At 47.8% G+C, this 19,157-nt stretch overlaps 1 protein-coding gene across 4 annotated transcripts in view; it reads right to left on the bottom strand.

Annotated features, from left to right (window-relative positions):
* ACVR1 (activin A receptor type 1) overlaps positions 1 to 18,239 on the bottom strand; it is a 48,095-nt gene extending 29,856 nt beyond the window's left edge. Inside the window, exon 1 of one of the 4 annotated variants that reach the window (XM_039555101.1) lies at positions 18,147 to 18,239. Coding sequence is in view for 2 of the 4 variants with exons in the window: in XM_010407215.3 (XP_010405517.1) it covers positions 17,538 to 17,617 (80 nt within the window). In the remaining 2 variants the exon portion in view is untranslated. Of the gene's footprint in view, positions 1 to 1,553; positions 1,799 to 12,574; positions 12,801 to 17,537; positions 17,633 to 18,146 lie in introns of those variants that run through there. The other 3 variants (XM_010407215.3, XM_010407217.3, XM_010407218.3) reach the window with 3 other exon arrangements.
* Positions 18,240 to 19,157: the final 918 nt, after the last annotated feature.

The raw sequence follows: 19,157 nt of genomic DNA, 5'->3' as shown, positions 1-19,157 counted from the left end.
GCAGCCAGTCTCATCCCTATTTAGCAGCTAAATTCCCAAGGCTGACCTCACATACACTCAGCTGCAGATGTGAAGCACAATGAAAGCTAAAGCTCTCTTTTGGGACCAGTCTGGCTTTGGAGCTCTGAACAGACTGCTCAAGAGCAACACACCTATCCCCCAGTTGGGAACAAGGCCACACTCATGATTCCAGCGAGCTCATGACATATATCCACTGGCTATTTCCAAGGTCCAACATCTCCACATAGAGGATCCAGCCATGACTGTGAATGTAACACACTGAGGACAGTGAGTCAAAGATAACCTTCACCAACTGCTCCTGAACACAGGAAGCACACAAATATGCTTTGGGCCAACAGCCCTCCTCATTCATGGGCTGTGATGGAGCAAGAGATCATTCTGAATAGGACACAAGGCAGCACTTGTTCACACAGAGCAGGTGACCATTCCACTCTTTTTCCAACAACATCAAGCCATTTTCCTCAGAGGAAAACTCAAGTTAAAGGAGTGCATTTACTTCCCACAAATAACCTGCTATACAAACTGTTCCTACAAAGGGTCAAAAAGCACTAAAGCACTGTCAAAGGCATGAGGAAATAAAGTTTGGATACTCTGGATAGTAACTGTCATCAACCTGTCAGCCAGATAATGCTAAAGGAAAGGTTCAACAGTCAGTACAAAAAGGTTTCCATGTCCCTACCACTCACTGCTCCATAGAAATGGAAAGCCAGGTTGGTCAACAGGGCCACATCTGACCTCAGAAACCTTCAGCATTTTCACTCATCTCCTGGCCATAAGACAGACTGTTCTGGGTTTCATGCTCTAAAACTTTCCACTCAAAAAAAAAAGCAGCATCAAAACCCTACCCCAGGCTCTCACCAGCATGGCTCTAATTGTGAGTCGTCTGAAGTTAGCAGGAGCACAGCTGCAGAGAGAAAGCAGAAGCTGCCATGTCTGCCTGTGAGCATGCAATTAGGCCAGAAATCATCTTAACTTCAGGTGGACTAGACACTAAGAAAACCACAATAAAATGGACTGAGGCATCCAAGCTTATTCTCAGAAAATAGGCCAGACCAGGCATGAAAACATCTGGGCTTGGCTTGAGTCATGAACCACATGAGCAAGACACCCCACTGCTGCCTGCGGGCCCGAGTGAGGAATGTGAGCAGCACAAAGGTAGGCAGCAGCAGTCTCCCACACCCAGATTCCCCTTCTGCATCTTCCTCCACCAAACATGCAACCGGCCCTTTATTCTGACGTGTCTTGCACAGCCCAGTCCAATGGGATTTCTAAGGACAGTTTTTCTGGAGCATCAGGCAATGCATACACGATCACAGCTGGTCAGCCAGCCAGCCAGCTCCAGGCACGTACTCCCACTTCTGAGGCAAAAACAAGGCCAAAAAGGGTTAAACCATTCCAATCCTGGCCTACGCTGACACGCACGTCCAGCTGGCCAATACCGTACATGCTCCAAGGATCCCTTACTCTGCTACACCAACACAAGGCAGCTCCCCTCCCTCCCTCCCACCCAGACCCTCGTTCCAATAACTTACACAAGCTGATGAGGACAAGTTTATCCCAATTCTAAGCAGCAAACAGCCAAGACTTCAGGTAGCAGAAGGATTGCAGCAGCTCAGCTCCTCTGTCCCTCAGATGAGCCAGCGTCAGCACTATTCTCCCTTTCAGCTTTACAGTAGTAAGGGAAGTGAACTGAGCATCCTCACCAGAACTGCTCTCCGAGGCCAGAAAGCCCTGAAGGACTCTATGCCCCGTGGGGGAAGACAGGCGTGGGGACAGGCCATTGGCCGGAAACTGCTACTTCCTAGACTCAACAATGAAAAAGGAAAAAAAGGAAAGATTAAGGAGGAAGTCACAGAATTGCAGCGATTAATTAAAAATAATCTGCTCATACATATTAGAAATAAGCCTGACAGAAGGAACAGGTATGAGAGAGACACAGGACACAGTATATTTATGTATTTAATATAACACAGAAAATGGACAGACTATTATACATATAACCTATGGATTAACCCAGGAAATCCCTTTTCTGGCCACCACATGTACTCCTAACATGCATTTCAGCACTCTTACTTCAGAGTGGATTGAGCTTGGTCCCCTCACTGGAAGGTGCTACCACATATGGCTCCAAGCTGCCCAGAAGAGGCTGAGAACTTGACGCTCACATTTCAGGACGGAGCACATCTGCTATACAACAGGAACAGAGCTTGCAGCTTAGTCTCCTCCAGAAGAAATCCAGCACACACATGCCCAAACCACGCTGCAACTCACAATAAATGGAGTTCCTGGTGAGGACAAGCTTCAAAAAATCCACTGGTGCTCCAAGACAGAGGCCCAGTGTGGGTAAGAGCCATAGAGCCACCTGACCCCAAAAGCATGTTTGACCGACAGCCCTTCACCTCAGCTCTGCATCCCCCAAAACCCACAGGCAGCTGCTGAGGGTAAGCAGGGCACCAAGAGGGGTGTTGGGGGCATGAAGCAAGGGGGAGTAAGAATTAACTTTTAACAGGAAGAGGGGGGTTGCACACCTGAACCAAGCCCGCTGCCCCCCGCAGAAGTCAACGATCCGTGTCACGGTGTGGCCCCAGCCCGGCAGCTGTCGGCTCCCACAGCTGGCACTGGGCACTGCCAATCTGGGACTGCTTTCCAGGGACAGCCGCCCTGGCTCTTCAGCAGTGCATACACCATTAATGAAGGTTTTATCTCTCCCTTTTCCTGTCAGCTCAGATCCAGACAGGCTGACTCTGTTAACATTAAGAATGCTTATTTTTCCCCTATCCATTATCTCCAAGCCAAAACAACATCTGGAACTTCAGCTTGCCATACAAAGAGAGACAGATTATAACTGGAAAAAGCTACACATCAGCTTCCCAAGCTTTGTATGTTTCTGCTTTTATCCAAACTTCCCACATGTACCTTCCAAAACAGCTCCACAGGGAGAAGAAAGAAGAACTGAGTCCTTTGGAGAGACTCCCAAATACAATGTAAGGCCCCTTCCATTTCAGAATAACCTCAAATGATTATCAGAAAAATAACAGGAGCAAAACCGATAGGAAAGTTTAGAGTAAGAATTTACCATCTTCTCCTTACACAAAAGAGAGGTGACATACCAGTGACCTAGAAAAGGAAATTAAACAAAGAATATTACTGGTGTGTGTTACTTGATAAAGTAATGGAAGAAAAACCTGGCGCCATTTCAGACTACATAAAGGTCCCACTTTAACAGACAGCTGTCTCCAGTGTCATTTAAGTGTGCTTTTTGCTTAGATCATGGTCAATGAATCATGAAAATCAATACAGATGGAAAACATAAAACCACGCTGCAGACAGGCTCAGCAGTGGAGCGTGTACCAACTAGCACCAGCCTCGGCTGGAGAGAGACGTGCCAAATAAACACAGACCAGTTTTTCCAACAACATTTATTTAACTCTTAGTAGTTAATTAACAGAAGTCATGACTACTGGTTATTTTCTAACCAGCCATCCCACTGCAGTTACACACTCCAGGCTCACCACCAAAGCTCTCCTCTCCTCCGCGTGTGCCGCCTCTGCCCCAGCGGCCGGCGCTCCCAGCCTCACCCACAGCTGGCCTCCAGCCCAGCTTCCAGCACAGCTGGGCACTCAGGGACAGCCCATGGTGGCAGAGACGTTCTCCAGAACGGCCCGGCTCCGCTGTCCCGGAGCACCCACCACCCAGCATGTGGAGCTGCCTGCCAAGGCCAGCCCGGGTGCTGGGCCAGCCCTTCCCAAGGCCACGATGCCTCTTGCTAAGCAACAAATGCTCTCAGAGCAGGAATTTTCATTTCCCAGCCCCCCTGGATGAGTTACCCCCCTGCTGATCCCGGGCTGCAGGAAGCTGCCATGCTGCTGCCAATTGGAGTATTATTTTCGGCTGACAATCACATAAAACCAATCTGAATGGCCAAAGCAGAATGAAGTGTATGTTTTCAGGAACAAACAAAACAAGTGTCACAGGTTTCTGTGTCTAGCATCAGAGTTTTAACATAACACAGAGTGGAGCCCAATTAAAAGAGTTCTCGGTGAACGGAATCAGCCATGTTGCAAGTGGAAGAACAGGGAGCCAACCCCCACATTGTACCAATGCTTTGACAGTCTCATAGCAATGACCATCAATTCAAACACACAGCTCTTGCCAGCTCCAGCGAAGCAACAGCAGCATAAGCTCAAATGGTAATTTGCTGCTGAATACAGACAAAAACTCTATGCAACACTCAAAAATTAGTCATGTTTTAGCAGATTTTTGCTTTGCACCCAGCTGTTGCTTGTTCACAAGGCACCTACTCACGTATTAGCCATTCCCCCTCTGAAAAGCAGGATTAACTCACAGCAATGGTAGTCAGCAGCAGTGACACTTGGCCCGCCCAGCCCCTGTCTCCGTGGGTCCCCAGCCTACCCTGCAGCAGCCAGATACTCCAAAGGAAGCTGAACACTGCCAGCAAACAAGCAGATCTAAGCTGAATAAATGAATTATCAATGCTTTTAATACATTATTTTTCTGTCAGTTGGCTGAAAAAAACAGGAATTACTAAATCATCTCCAAAACCCCCAGAACTGACTGAATAATATGAACTCACTTGACCGTATGAGCTAGTAAAAACAGAAGTCACCCCTACTGATCCGCACAGCCCTTTGTCTGGGAACATACACCACAAACATGGACAAGACTGAGTTCCTTTGTACCAGAGCTTTGGGCTGAACTGTGGTCTGGCAGCAAGGACTTCCCGTGTGTCCCTCCCACCATTTTCAGGACAGATCATCTAACATTCCTCATGGCTTCCCAGAGCAAGGATAATCATAATCTGGGCTAGCAGAGATTGAAGTTAAAACCAGTGAGCTATTGTGTGAACTTGGTTGTTGGTCGGGTTTGTTTCTCATGAAGAGACATTTATGCAGTCAAACAAAATCTGCTCTGCCTAGGATGTCCCTGGATTCAAAGAGCACTGCAGCAGCATTCTCCCAATACCCATTTCATGGACCATGCAGGAAACCAAAGTGTAGCTACCTACACAAGTTACATGGCAAAACTACTTTAACCAAGAAAAGCTCTTTGATTTCTTCTCTTTTTCTGTTCCCCTTCTTAACACCATGATCATTTCCACTCACTCCAAAATGCCTCAAAGTGATCATTTGGGGAAGACAAGGGTTGCTGGACACCAGTTAACACTGACCTACTGATACAAACACACTGCTGCAAGAAACCCTACTACTAACAACTGAGCTTTAGCCAAGAACTCTCCTAAGAGATGACTCCTCACCCACAGCTGCTCAGAGGGACACCTGTTTTTGGACCTGCAACTGTACATTAGCTCCTCCAGCAGCAATAAACCCCACATGTCCCTGCAGCACTCTGCTCCCTTGCTCTGGAGTCCTGCCACTGTCCCACCTCCACACAACCAGAGGCAGACAGGCTCCTTTGGCACCACAGGTAAGCCTGGAGCACAAGGCAGGTCTCATCTGCAAACTGCTGGGAACACAAATTCCAAGCAAAGGCTCTGCTCCATGGCCTGTATTTGACCATACCAACACAGCCTCAGTGCCCCTACCTCCAGGTGAGGAGGAGAGGGCAGGAGATGTTTGAACAGCTCTGTTGTCAACCATGCAAAGGCCTGAGATGTCACTGCACCATGACAGAGGTACCAGCAGCACCAGCTGAGAGCAGGCAGAACAAGCAAACCCAAAACCACTGAGTTCCCACAGCAGGGCTGCAAAGAAATCAAACAGCTTCAAAATAATTCCGCGGTAAACTTCCCAGGGGCAGAGTTGCCAAACTAGCAATTCTAGGGAGGGCTGGACAAGCCAGAGCTCTCTGCAGGTCTGCACGGCTCCCTGGGAGAAAGCAATCCCTGGCCACCTGAAAATCCAGCCAGGCTGCACAAGCTGCTCCCAGCAAGGAACACCACACTGACCGACTCCAGCACTATATGGAGGATTTCGCTCCACTTGAGCTGGGATGTACTTGGGATAGAAGTTTCTTCAGACTACTACCAGGAAAAAAATAGCTACAGAAATGCAAAATAAACCCAACTGAGTAATTGTGTGAGCATAATGACTCGAAATTAAAGGTTTTAAACAAACAAAAACAAACAAACAAAAAAACACAACCCACACATTTGGAATTTTACATGGTTTTCTGAAATTTTTAAAACAGCATTTTACATTTGTTCAGGTAGAATATTCATTTCAGGTTTTGGTGTGTATTTAAATGCTTCCAAGTTGATCAAGGTGATTTAAGTTAGGAAGTTGAGTACAATTTAAATAACCAATTTTAGATCTGACTTTGTACTTATTTTTGTTCTTTTCTAAGAAAGGTTTAATTGCTGTTGAACACAAATTAATACTAACTAAATACAGGCTTTAAAGACCATTTCCCTCTCCATCCCTCTACTCCAACACCCAGGAACTCAGGTCCCCATTTTTTATGGAAAAGGATACATTTGTTTTGATTATTCACTCTTATAAATACAATACTTTAAAGTTTATTTTTAATTGGAAAACAGGCTTACAGCAACCTGACTGTGCTAATCATGCAAGAAAAATTATCAACACCTTTTGCCACTAAGGCCCAATTACTAGCCCAAGGACACAGGACCTGCAGCTCCAGAACTGCCCTGGACTAAGCCAGCCAGGTGAGCTTGTCTGGGTGACCTGGGCAGGGGGAGACAAGACCACCCTGCTTCTCAGCTCAGGGATCAGCTTTGCTGCTTTTGGGAGTGCCAGTGGACGGCCCCCACCAGCCCACACACTACTGTGACAGCGTGGAAGATCTGAAACACTCTTCACAAATCTCTGACATGTTAGACTGGGAGGGAGTGTTCAGTCACCTTTAAACCCTCCTCATGATGCAGCTGGGATGAGCATTTAACCAACTTTATTTAGCATTTACTGTGGGTTTTTATGAAAAACAAGTAAATAAAAAACACAGATTAAATTAAACCCAGAACAGTTCAGCCATTTAAAGTAATTTTAACTTTAACTTTCATACTCCAGACGCACAACCCCGAAGGTGACGCCTGTTTCTGCAGGACCTTCAGGGCAGGGTCATCTCAGCAATGCAGATCTCATTGCTTCTTCAAATCTTTCCAAAAAGGTCTAAGTTTTAGCTTGCTAGTTCTTAATTCAGAATAAAATCACGTTATTTTTTTGCATGTTCTACACGAAAAATATTTACTATGTTCCTTTACTGTATTTAAACATTTTAAATCACTTTAACAGGGAAGACATGTTCTTTGTGGGCTTTCTGTTTGTTTGTTTTGTAAGAAGGTGGCCTTTCAAGATCAGAGAATCAAGAGAATCTCCCTTTAAGATCAGATGCTCAAATATTTCCTTGGTGTCTCAGGAAACTGACCAAATATAGCACCAGAAAACCCACCTTTGTGCTCAGCTCTAACTCATACTGGCCATACAAGCCTATTTCCTTTAGCCTTGGTTTGCTTCTTGATACAGTACCTGCTGTGGCCTCTTGACCCATAATTATCTCCCACAAAGAAGGTAACACATCAAGCACTTTCTTCCTTCAGCTGTGGTCCTAAGTACAATTTGGGTAAAACCTGCAAGCTGCACAAAGCAGTCAGCTAACACACTTACAGACATCTTTCAAACAATTATGACATGCAAGTGTTTTTGGCTTGTCCAACATTCATTTTTTAATTAATATGCCATTATGAACTCAGGTGCAGAAGAATCCCTCATTCACATATAACCAAACACACCTGTGGGACTGAAACAAGATCAATCATGTCAAAAAAGCCCTAAGATTTTTGGAAGAATATTTCAGAACTTTGAGGAAAAAAACCCCACATTTGGTATTCTTTCCCACTGCTGGCACACCAACCCCTAAGAGACTTCATTTACAGCCTGTGGGTCACTGCTGTTTGTGACTTTGGTGTGGGTTCAATTCCCTTCATGTTCACACTGGCCAGCGTTTCAGAAAGAACCTTTTCTACACACACTCACTTTCTGCTGCCTGAGCCATACTCCTCTGGGGGACCCCAAAGACCCCCCTGAGGAGGGTCCTGGCCAGCACAGCCCAACAAAGGACTGTGGTCTCCAGCCTCTCCACCCCAGGAGCAGAGCCCTTGTGCTTCCTACCAAGGAAAAGCTGCTAAAAACCACAGTCCCCACCCTGTGAGACATCACATGTGCTACTGAGAACTTCTCAGGCAAGGCCATCCCAAGCCAAACATAGCAATCCTTTGCTGCCACATTTCTCCTGACTTGCCAGCAAGGACCTTACCACAATGCCAGGGCACCAGAGCAACCAGTGAGCTGTGGTCACCAGAACAAGGCAGCCCACCCAAGACCTCACTGACATGTTTCCCACTGTTTTATCCATATTCCCAGAACACGAAGCGTGTGCAGAGGCGAACAGCACCAATTACCAGCTGACAAGCAATAACATACTCTGTTAGAGACACTGCCACAGGCCTGGCCCTTGGCCACTCCCTCCTCTGACAGTGACGCCTGAGTCCCACAAAGCATCCCCGAGCATCCCTCTTTAACACCAACCCCCCAGTTACTTGTAATGGGAGCCAAACACTCTCTTGGCTCTCCAGAACTCTCCTTTAGGAGACCCAACAGCAGAGACCACCTTCACTCCCAGCACAGGGGCTCTTCACCCCATAAACCCTGCAGCCCCAGTGCCAGGGCCACTTTCAGTTCACAAGCACATGAATTCCTACCAGGAGGCAGCCAAAAGCTATGAGTGAGGCTCCTTCCCTCCCCAGAAAAACAAGGGTTTGCCAATTTGTTTTGCTCAGTCTGTGGCACACACAGCCCTGAAGAAGTGCACATGCTCCTCTTTCCAGGTTTCCATCACAGGCAGGAAAAACTGTGAATCTCTGTCTTCAAGAAGGGAACCTGTTGATGTTTTCACTCAGGTCTCAAAAGAACCATCAAGTACCAGGAGACAAACACTGCAGTCTTTCCAAAGCTGCCAGGAATGGTCCTCACTATTCCTTGCAGAAGCAGTGCAGGCACTCGCAGGAGATTTGCTCCAGCCACAGATGCTGCAGAGCAAGAACAATGACAACAGAACCCCGTGCAGAGGAACAGCAGCCTCTGAATTGCACCTACTTCACATCAGACTCAAAACACAAGCAAGCTCTCAAAATGCCTTTTTTCTGCCTCCATCTGCCGCTGTGTTGCTGTGCTGTGGCTCTATGGACCCAGCCTTGCGGAACAACTTCCCATTAATTCACCTTTTCCATTTGCTTTAGTCCACTCCCCAGAGCTCCATATACAGTAGATATTTATTTTAAAGCTAAGCCAAAACCATTCAAACGCTAACACTTCAGGGTCTTCAATACTCCTGGTTGCACACAGGAGGGCCTCTTTTAGAATAAAGAGCGTCCACTTTGGGAACTAAACCAACATAATTATAACTGGGATGCATGTCAAAGTTTTACAAATCTCCAGACTGGAAATAAATTAGGTTTTACTCCTCACAGATCCTTTGTTACAGAAGGCATAAAAACTGCATTGAAGCCTCAGGAACACCAATTCCTCACCAGAGATTCCAGGAACTGTGTAAGAAAATCGAGCTTCAAAACCCAGTTTGTTGCTGTGGCTCCTCACTGCATGGCATTTTGGCTTTCCTAATGGAGAAACAAGACAAAGTTCCCCCAAAATCCTGGACACTGTTCCACATGAAAGTCCAATACATATTTTCTTTGAATGTCTAACAATGTCCAGGATCAAATCCCAACCAAAAAGATGAAGTCAAAGACTTTTCCAAAAAAAGTCAAAGTCATTAAAACATGCCACTTTTGCATCAAGCACGGAAATACCGTATTTCTTTCAGACTTCTGATGGTGCTTAGGTTTTTATTTCCATAATTTAGGAACAGTCATATTGATTCACTCATTCTTCAAAATATTACTTGTGTCATAAAGGAAGCAGTATGGAGGGAAGGGAATAAATAGGTTTAGATTTTAGAACAGGTTTTGCAGAACAACCATGCCCAGGTTTGCTTTAGAGGTATGACATGAGTCTTACAAATGTGTAAAGTACCTACACCAAGACAGAAAAAACATCCAATTGTTTAGGCAAGCTGGGACATGTTACTCAGATTATTCTCTACTGGAGGCTGATGCAAACATGCCAGGTCCACAAACACACACAGAAATGTCTACGTGGCATTTCTGGCACATTTGTAAAGGCCCAACTGGCAACCAACTAATGTGAGAGAGCAAAAGCCATGCCAAGGAGTTGTTCAAGAATTTAAGAAGTGCACAGGCTCAACAGCAAAAGCCAAGGGCAGGATCCATGAGAACAGACATGGAGGACAGACCAAAGAAGCCACCAGCCACCTCCCAGCCACGCCTTCGCAGCGCACGACGTGGGGATTTGAGGTAGGGGCAACACAGCCCACGTTGCTGAGCAGCCTTTTAGGTGGAGCTTTTTCTTCTATACCAGTGACTTGAAATAACTTGAATGCTTCTTTCTGGGCAGAGACGGGTTCAAATTATGCAAAGAAATTGGAGGACAGCCAATACTCAAACAATTCAACCTTCATCCTAACCACAAAGATGTACCTCGGCTCTCACAGACGGGCGTTTGCGAGCTGGTCTGGGCACAACGCGCTGCCCAACTGAGCTAAAGGGCTCTGCCTGAGAGGGGAACAAGACATCAAAGTAAGATCCCGTGCTACCTCTGGCAGGGAGGACAGCTCTCGAATCAAAAGATAAGCAGAGATGGTCCCACACCACATACATACACACCTAGTCACCCCCAAGGAAAATGGGTGGAGCAAAAAGGTGCTTGCATGGCAATTTTCATCATCATCGCTACATTTAGACCCACGATCTAGACAGGTTTTGCAACTCAGTCCAAAAATAAAGGTCAAGTGGAATAAAAGTTACTTAGATCAATGCTCAATATGTAAGAATGAATGTCCAGAAAAGAATTTCCTACGTTTTCCAAATATTTATTTTTCTATTGTAATCACAACCACCAAGAGCACCCACTCCCTCCATTCTGTTGTGGGTGTTTTTTAAATTCACAAGGATCAGCACTTTTTTCATGTGCTAAGGGTACATCTCAAATGCTCTTTCTTACCATTTAACTTGAGCCAGTATTTAGAAGTCAAATTAAAAATAGCCTTCTTTTTTTTAAATGCACAACTTATTCTAATTCCACGCCCAAGGAGATAGGAATTAGTTAATTTAACACTCAGACTGGTGCACTACGAGTTGCACATTTTTGTTCTGAGAACAGAAAATAAGGAGTAGCACACTGTAATACTACAAGATTAACTGCCATAAACTCCACTGCCAAATCATCCTCCTGATACTGAAATCAGCTGGAATAGTCCTTTTCTTCTCTTTTTTTTCCCACTGGTTCCACTCACATTTATCATCCTGTGCACATACTTTTATATCTTTTTATCTTTTGCGCCAGTTAGTCTTTAAGTTCTATTCAGCAACTTCTGGGGAATGGAAAATTTTTATTCTCTGTGTTGTTTATCACTCCAGCCTGGGATTTACCCAGCCCATGCCATCAAAGTTGATGTTTTAGCAGGCTGCTACCCACAACTGCAGCTGCAGCAGGCAGTTTACTCTCCAGCAGCAGTAAAGGCTGCAATTTAATGGCTTTTAAAAAATAAAAAAAATATTACTCCTTATGAAGTCAAGAAAAGTTTTAATGTGCAATATGGACATGGCTTTTACCAATAACCAACCTGCAGCATATCACCTATCTTTTCTCTAATATAAGAGTATTATAATGTAATATGATACAATTAATATTCTCTTAAACCAAACCATTATCTTTTCATTTTGTTTTCTCTTTTAAGATTCAGCCTTAAAATTACTTTAATTGTTGCAGTCCTCCCACACAAATACAAGAGGCAAGTTTATTGCAATGGAGAGCCCTAAATAGCACAGTCTGGTTTAGGCTGACTAATACAAACACGCATTTTGTTTAATTTTACATTTGTTCCTAGGGAGATTTCAGTCTCATCTCTTCTACCTCCCATTCCACAGCACCTGACAGTGTAGGACGTCACCCACCCTGGCAGGCTGAGCAGCCCAGGCAGCTCTGGCCCCATGCATGGCAGCTTGGGGGACAGGCTGGCCACTGCTGGTCACCATCCTGCAGAGAAGGGAGTGCAGGCAGGCATGTGGGACTGCCAAAAATGTGTGTCTGAGCACATCCTGGTGTCATGGCAATAGCCAAGAGCAAGCCAGCAGCAAGGAAACCTGCAGGAACTCTCCCTGGGGAGTGGACCACAGCAGGTCCACCAGGCCGAGGCACACCAAATACACAGGGTGCACTCAAGCAAGGCAACAGCCTTCACAAACACACCAAGGCAGCTCACAGTCCCGTGTGTCTGCTCAGCCACTCACACCCTCAGAAATCCCTCCTTAGCACCAGCACAAGAAAAAAACCTGGGAATTAACCAAGGTTAGAAGTAACCTGGCAAAGGCAGACTAAGTTTTAACCAAATGAATGCCTTATCCAGTGCATCACATGGTCAGAGATGCCAGAACAGGAAAAAGAACAGCACATGGAGAAGGAGAAGCAGGACTACTTACTGGCCTGCCATTAGTAGCTGGTGAAAAGGTTTGTGCAACCACAGCCCCAAGTGCCTCAAACCACTGAGCCAGAAACCCCAGGAGGAGCCTGCTGAGGCACACCGACTCCTGAAAGCAGGGATCAGCAGCTTCCAGGACTTCAAAGGGAAGCCACTTCTAGCCTCCAAGCGATCCACAAAGCCAAAGGCTGCTGGTGAAGGCTGCCAGCCCGCTCCTGCTGTCACAGGATCCTTGCCAGGCAAACAGCAGACCTGCAATTAGAAGAGGTGTTTGTTGGCCTCTCTTCTGCAGCTCATTAGCAGAGGTAAGGTTTGCAGTCACAACAAGAAAGTCCCGACCTCCAGTGAGCACAGCTCACTACAACTGCTCTGTAAGACAAGGAACAAGTCCTCCTACCAGCTTCCATTTAACAGGATGATCTGTGGCTTCAGCATGCTGAGAAGGAACATTCCAGGCACTCAGGACAGAAGGTTAAGTGTTGCAGCAACACGTCTTCTGTAAAAAGGCCCAGATAACAGCTTTTGGTGTTCCAGCTCACCATCTTCTATCTCCATCTTGGTCATTTCAGACTACACAAACAATTCCAAAGGCAGCCTTGGACAATCACCAAACTGGTGGTCTTCACTTTAATAAGCTTCTCTTAACAAAGCCAGAGCCTTCCTTTCCCTAAAGCAGACTGGAGCTGCTCTACAACAAGCTCCACACACTTCCGGATGCATCTTTCCAGTAGCATCACAGGCAGGGAACAGTGACTTGGCCTGACCCTGCCAGGAGCGTTTCAGAAGGGGAGATGCAGTGACAACAGGACTTCTGGGGGCGAGAACCACGGAACTGCCTCTGCACACCAACAACACACACGCCTAACCAGCAATAACCTGACTCCAGAAGAGGCCAGGAGCAGATGCTCAGGAAGAAGCGTAAGGACACAGCGTAAAAGGGGCATTCTTCCACCCTCCTCTGCGCCCTACCCCACGCTTCCCAGTCAGAGGTAAATTCCCAAGCCCAAAACTGCATCTGAATCACTGCATTTACTGGTCTCCCACAGGCCTACCAACAGATCCAACTGTACCTTAAAAAAGTCTCCTGAATGTCCCACCACAGTCAGTCTATAGCTTAAAAAGGCACCACACAAAAACTATTGGTTTTAATTTTAAAGCTGCTGACAATTGATTACACCCAGTATTCACCATTTATTGCATAATAAATTACCTAGGATCATCACTTCCAATTTACTCATGTCAATTGTGACTTTAAGACCTCTACACTATTTCCTTTAAAGCATTTCTCCCCTTAGCAAGTCAGTTTATTTACACACCACCTTACACAGCCTTGCAAAACTAGGCTGAGCCAACCTCATGTAAACCTAAAACAGGTCCCAAGCTTGAAGAAACTGTGGAGCTGAAGGACACTGATTATCCCAATTGCTTAGGCACTTACAATGCCTTTGCATTCAAACAGAACTCCATCCCTTGAGATAAGTGACCTTGATCTGGGGGGCTTGTTAGGTGTTTCAGCGCTGGTGGCACACTAGTTTGCAGGCACAAGGAATGCAAAGCATGTTCTCACCAGAGCTGGCAGAATCCTGCGTCCAAGGGCCCTGGCCCCAGCACACTGCCAGGCACAACCGGGCACTGCCACCACGCTGCAGAGTGACGGGCACGGCCAGCACTGGGGCAGCAAACAAGGTGAGGCACTGCATGAAAGGCAAGAGCACATCAAAAGAGCCCTGTTAAAGAGGGATCTACACTACCTGGCGGACTGTGATTCCAGCACCTGATGTTGACTACTCAGGAGCAGATTGGCCTTCCAGGGGAAGGCGAGCATCTGAACTGCCAGTGAAGAACACCAGCACTTCTGAACTGCAGTGCTGCTTTCTCCCACATAAAGGAGTGTGCTTGTTTCACTAGGAGCACAGGCACACTCCTCACGTTCCTTCCAGAAAACGGCATCTCATGTTCATGGCAAAGGTGTGCTTCAATGCTACTTTATAACTGCAGTTCGTTCTCTCTGGGTCTTCTTACCAGAGGAGAATTTTGGGAGGGTGTTCTGAACAACCTCAATCTACAGATGCAAATCACTCTGAAACAGGAACCTGTGAGCACTGTGCACACACAGCACCAGAAGACCACACGCTAAGGAAGGGACTGCCATCACCTGAGACTGGGTCACGTGCAAACTCATGGTCCAACATAACACAGAAAACTATTGCACTACAATCACTTACTGTTATTGGTCTGCACTTCCACGCTTTTGAAAGCATTACTCTGAAACCATGTTTTGGCTGCAAACATAGTGAAAAAAAAAGGAACTTCTTGAAAGCATTTCCATGGAACTCCATACATTTCATAGTCTACATTTTATAAATTTGTGATCCCAAAACAGTTTTCACAGACATGTGAATTCAGCTTTCCAACACTGCTGGAAAACACCATCATTCCTGATTTTTACAGATACGTACAGGTATGTACATGACATAAAAGCCTTACACCCCCAACGTGTGGCCACAGAACTTGTCTACAGCAGTGCTCAAAAGGTGAGGATTTTGACAGCATCAGATATCTCTGTAACTAAGATGCTCTTAAACTGTCTCAGTCTTGACTACCCTCAGATCCTAAAGTAACTAATCCATCCCCTAATCCACGTGCACACCCTGGCTGAGGCCAGCCTGCCACCCACCTCTGTGACATCCATGAACCCTCATACACAGAGGCACTCAGAAATCACCCATGTTCAATACCACCACTGCAATCTGCTGTAGCTCCTGAGAGTTGCACAGGTGAAGTGGGACAAGTTTTTAACCTGTTTATACACAGTAGAGCAGGTATCAAGATGCTATTTGAGAGTTCTAATACCAAGAATGTAAATGAATTCAAGTAGCTTTTTTTTGGCAGGGACAAGAAGGGCTGAACGGGTGCCTAATTATTTCACAACGGCTGTCCCTAGATCCTATTTTAGCATCGGGCTTTCATTAAATTTAAGCATGACTTCAGAGTACCAGCTGGCTGGAAAAAACAAAAACCACAAACACAACCCACCCACAACACCCCACGGGTGTTCTTATCCCCGCCCATGTTCTCTTCCTACCCTCACTGAGGGCTTGGAAGACACCAGTTCCATTTGGAAAACCAGCCTCAAAAGCAGAAAAGTTCTGCAGGAAATGGCTATATTTAGCCCTCCCCTTTCACCTCAGCTCCTCTACACACTTGCATTCTCCTGCAAAAGGATCCTTCTGCTCAGTGTTAGAGGTGATCTTTAGCAGGTCACCTCAGCAGAAAAAATGCAACCAACTTCATACGTGTTAAGAGAAGAGCGTGAACAATCACCAGAATATCAAATCTTCAGCTACTAAGGCATACAATAAAACTCTTACGTCTCAAAGTGTGTTGAATTGCAAGCCCCAGGAACACAGTATGGCCAAAATCACTTTATGAGTGGTGCCCATGGAGGGCGAGGCTGAACCTCTGCACACACTATCCGGGGCTTCACCAGTTCTTTTGTCAGTAACTAACACAGCCATCCTATTCCCTACAGAGTATAAACATAAGGCAACAAACTCAACAGCTCTGCTACTCAAGTATTTTCCTAATAAATAGTTTTCTAAATTTATTTCCTAATAAATAAATAATAAAAAAACCCAGTTAGCAACAGTTCCTGGGCAGTGGAACTTAGACAGAGAATGTCGGCAGCACCTCTGGAAACATCATCAACACCAGGTCAGTAGGATTTCCCTTCCCCAGCTTGAAACTTTGAGACACATTATAAGACTTAAAAGTAAAACTATATAATGGGGGTTTTTCCCCTCAAGTTGTTTCATTTAAATAACAGCCTCACCTGGCATAATTCTGTCCTAACCATGATTTAGGCCTGTAAGAGCTGATTATTTACAAACTGAGAAGGTTGAGGGGTGAACTAAGTCACAGCAACAGACCTTAAAGTTTGTCCCAAAATGAAGACAGAACAAAATACACCTCTCACTCAGTGTGGAGACAAACAGGCAGAGATTTACAGTTAGGAACTACTCCCGAGTCCTGTGCCACTGGGCAAGGAGCACATACCCGACCCCTGAATCAGAGGAATGCAGGTCTTATCCCAGCAAACAAATCCTGAGGGAAGGCAAACCTCTGAAACCACGGCACACACTTAACACCTCCTGGGGAGAGCAGAGTGCATACAGGAACTTTTTGTTCCCTTAAAACAGATCTCTAACACCTTCTCAAAAAAAAAAAAAAGTTTCGGCCATCAAAGGCCCCAGCCCTGCACTTGAGAGCTCTCCACAGCCAGGACTCCAGCTTTCCCATTTCAATTGCAAGGCACCCCAGCACTCTTCAAACAGCTCCAGCCCTTCAAGGACAGAGCTCGGAGAGTATTTGCAAAGTGCCTGCTGCATTCCAGGTCACCACCATCCCTCTGAAGATGAGTATAAGGATCATAGCAAAGATCGTATTACAGGAAACAAAAGAAAAGTGAAGGTTTAAAAATAGACTTGTCATTGCCCACAGCAAACTGCTATAGCCACAGGAGTCTTCTTAAAGGAGAAGCTGAGATGGGCTTCAATGCAGACCATAAAAACACATGAGATTTGGAAAATGAATCTGTTCTCTTCTGAGAGATCAATGCATCGTTTTAAAAAGTGGGTTTGTACAAAGGTGCCAGTTCTGCAGCTCAGTCCAGAACCTGGAAGTTCCCACCAGTAACATCATCCTGAGGCACTGGTGCCTCCAGCACACCTACATGAACCCCAACTCTTTGAGAACCTGCTGAAGATGAACTGCTCTCTCAACTACTGGAAAACAAAGTGGTTTCGTTACAATTAATGTAAAAGTACTGCTAGAAACAAATTATTTTAGTCTTTTTGTATAGACGGAGTTGGAAAGACTGACTGGGCAGCTTCCCCTACTATATTCATGGCCCAGATTTCACAGGCCAGTGTGTGGGTTTAGAGCCTCCAGGTTAACACGCACACCTGAGCGGGCTGAGAGCGCCTTTCTGCTCCAGGACCGTGCTCCCTGTCCAGCCAGAGTCCCGCAAGAAGCCAGGCCACATCCTGCCCCCTCTCCTTCCCCCGCGGAGCCCAGGGCGGGCGGGCTGCGGATAACCGGGGGGCTCAGAACGCGCTGTCTCCCGCACCAGCGGCTCTGGCAACCTGCAAAGGCGTCATCTTTAGCAGATGAACTGGCACCAGGGACTTTGACCTGTAGCTTTCTTATCCCCAGCAAACCACGGACTCTCAGCGTATTGACGTGGGTAGTGCCAGCACATCCACAGGGAGCTCACTGCGCTCCGGCAGCACTCCGCACCTCCCACCCGGGCAAGCTCCACGCAGCCCCACGGTTGCCACCGCGAAGAAAATTAACTCTACCCCAGCCAAAACCACCACAAGTTAATAAAAAGCAGAGAAAAGGGAAAGCCCCAGCCCTGCCTTCCCCGCAACACCGCAGCGATGTCGCACCCCCCGAACACGCCCGCGGCACCGCGGGGCCTCTGTGCGTCCCCCACTCGAGCACGGGGACCCCCGGGACAGCGAACCCTCCCGGGGCGGCGAGGCCGACCTGTTCCGGGGATGGGGACTCACCCGCTCGGGCCGACGGGACGGAGCTGCCCGGTGCGGCGGCGCTGCCCCGCTCGGGCCGGCCGGACGGAGCTACCCGGTGCGGCGGCGCTGCCCCGCTCGGGCCGGCCGGACGGAGCTGCCCGGTGCGGCGGCGCTGCCCCGCTCGGGCCGGCGGGGCCGGGGGCGGCCGCGGGCGGCGGCGACTCCGCTGACAAAGGAGCGCGGGCGGGGCAGCGCCCGCACCGGCAATGGCAGCGCGTCACTTCCGCCCGCGCGCCCCGGCGAGCGCCGCCTGCCGGCGCTGCGGGGTGTGGGAGCGCCGCTCGGGCAGCGCCGCGGGCGCGGCGGGTTCGGGGGCGCGGGGAGCTGAAATCCCGTCCCGACCCACAGGGAATGAGGGGCCAAAAGCATCGGGGCAGCCAGAATCCCAGAATGCCAGAGTGGGTCGGGCTGGAGGGACCACAGACGGTCGCTGGTGCCACCTCCCTGCTCCAGCGGGGCCATCCCAGAGCACAGGGCACGGGAGCGTGGCCAGATGGTTCTGGAACATCCCCAGGGAGGAGACCCCAGCCCCTCTCTGGGCTCTGTTCCAGCCCGGGCCCTGCCCAGGGCAGCAGTTCTTGCTCCTGTGCGGGGGAATTGCCGGGCTCAGGCCCTGCCCGTGGCTCTGGTGCCGCTGCCGGGCCCCGGAGCAGAGCCCGGGCCCTGCCCTGAGCCCTCCCTGCAGCCAGGGACACCCAGGGCTGAGGGCCCCTCTCAGCTGGGGCTCCTCTCGAGGCTGAGCAGCCCCGGCTCCCTCAGCCTGTCCTGGGCACGGAGCTGCTCCAGGCCCTTCCTCAGCTGCGCAGCCTCCGCTGGAGCCTCTCCAGGAGCTCCCTGGTCCTGCTGTGGGGATTGGTCACAGGTTGGGGTCGATGGTTTCTGAGGTCTTTTCCAACCCAACTGACTCTGTGATTCTGCTTCTGTGTCACAAGGGACATGGCTGTGCTTTTCATCCACATATGTGGCACCTCCCAAGCAGCAACATGAACA

Source organism: Corvus cornix, chromosome 7 (genome assembly GCF_000738735.6).
Source record: "Corvus cornix cornix isolate S_Up_H32 chromosome 7, ASM73873v5, whole genome shotgun sequence".
Classification (NCBI taxonomy): domain Eukaryota; kingdom Metazoa; phylum Chordata; class Aves; order Passeriformes; family Corvidae; genus Corvus; species Corvus cornix.
This window is presented reverse-complemented; position numbering and strand designations above follow the sequence as displayed.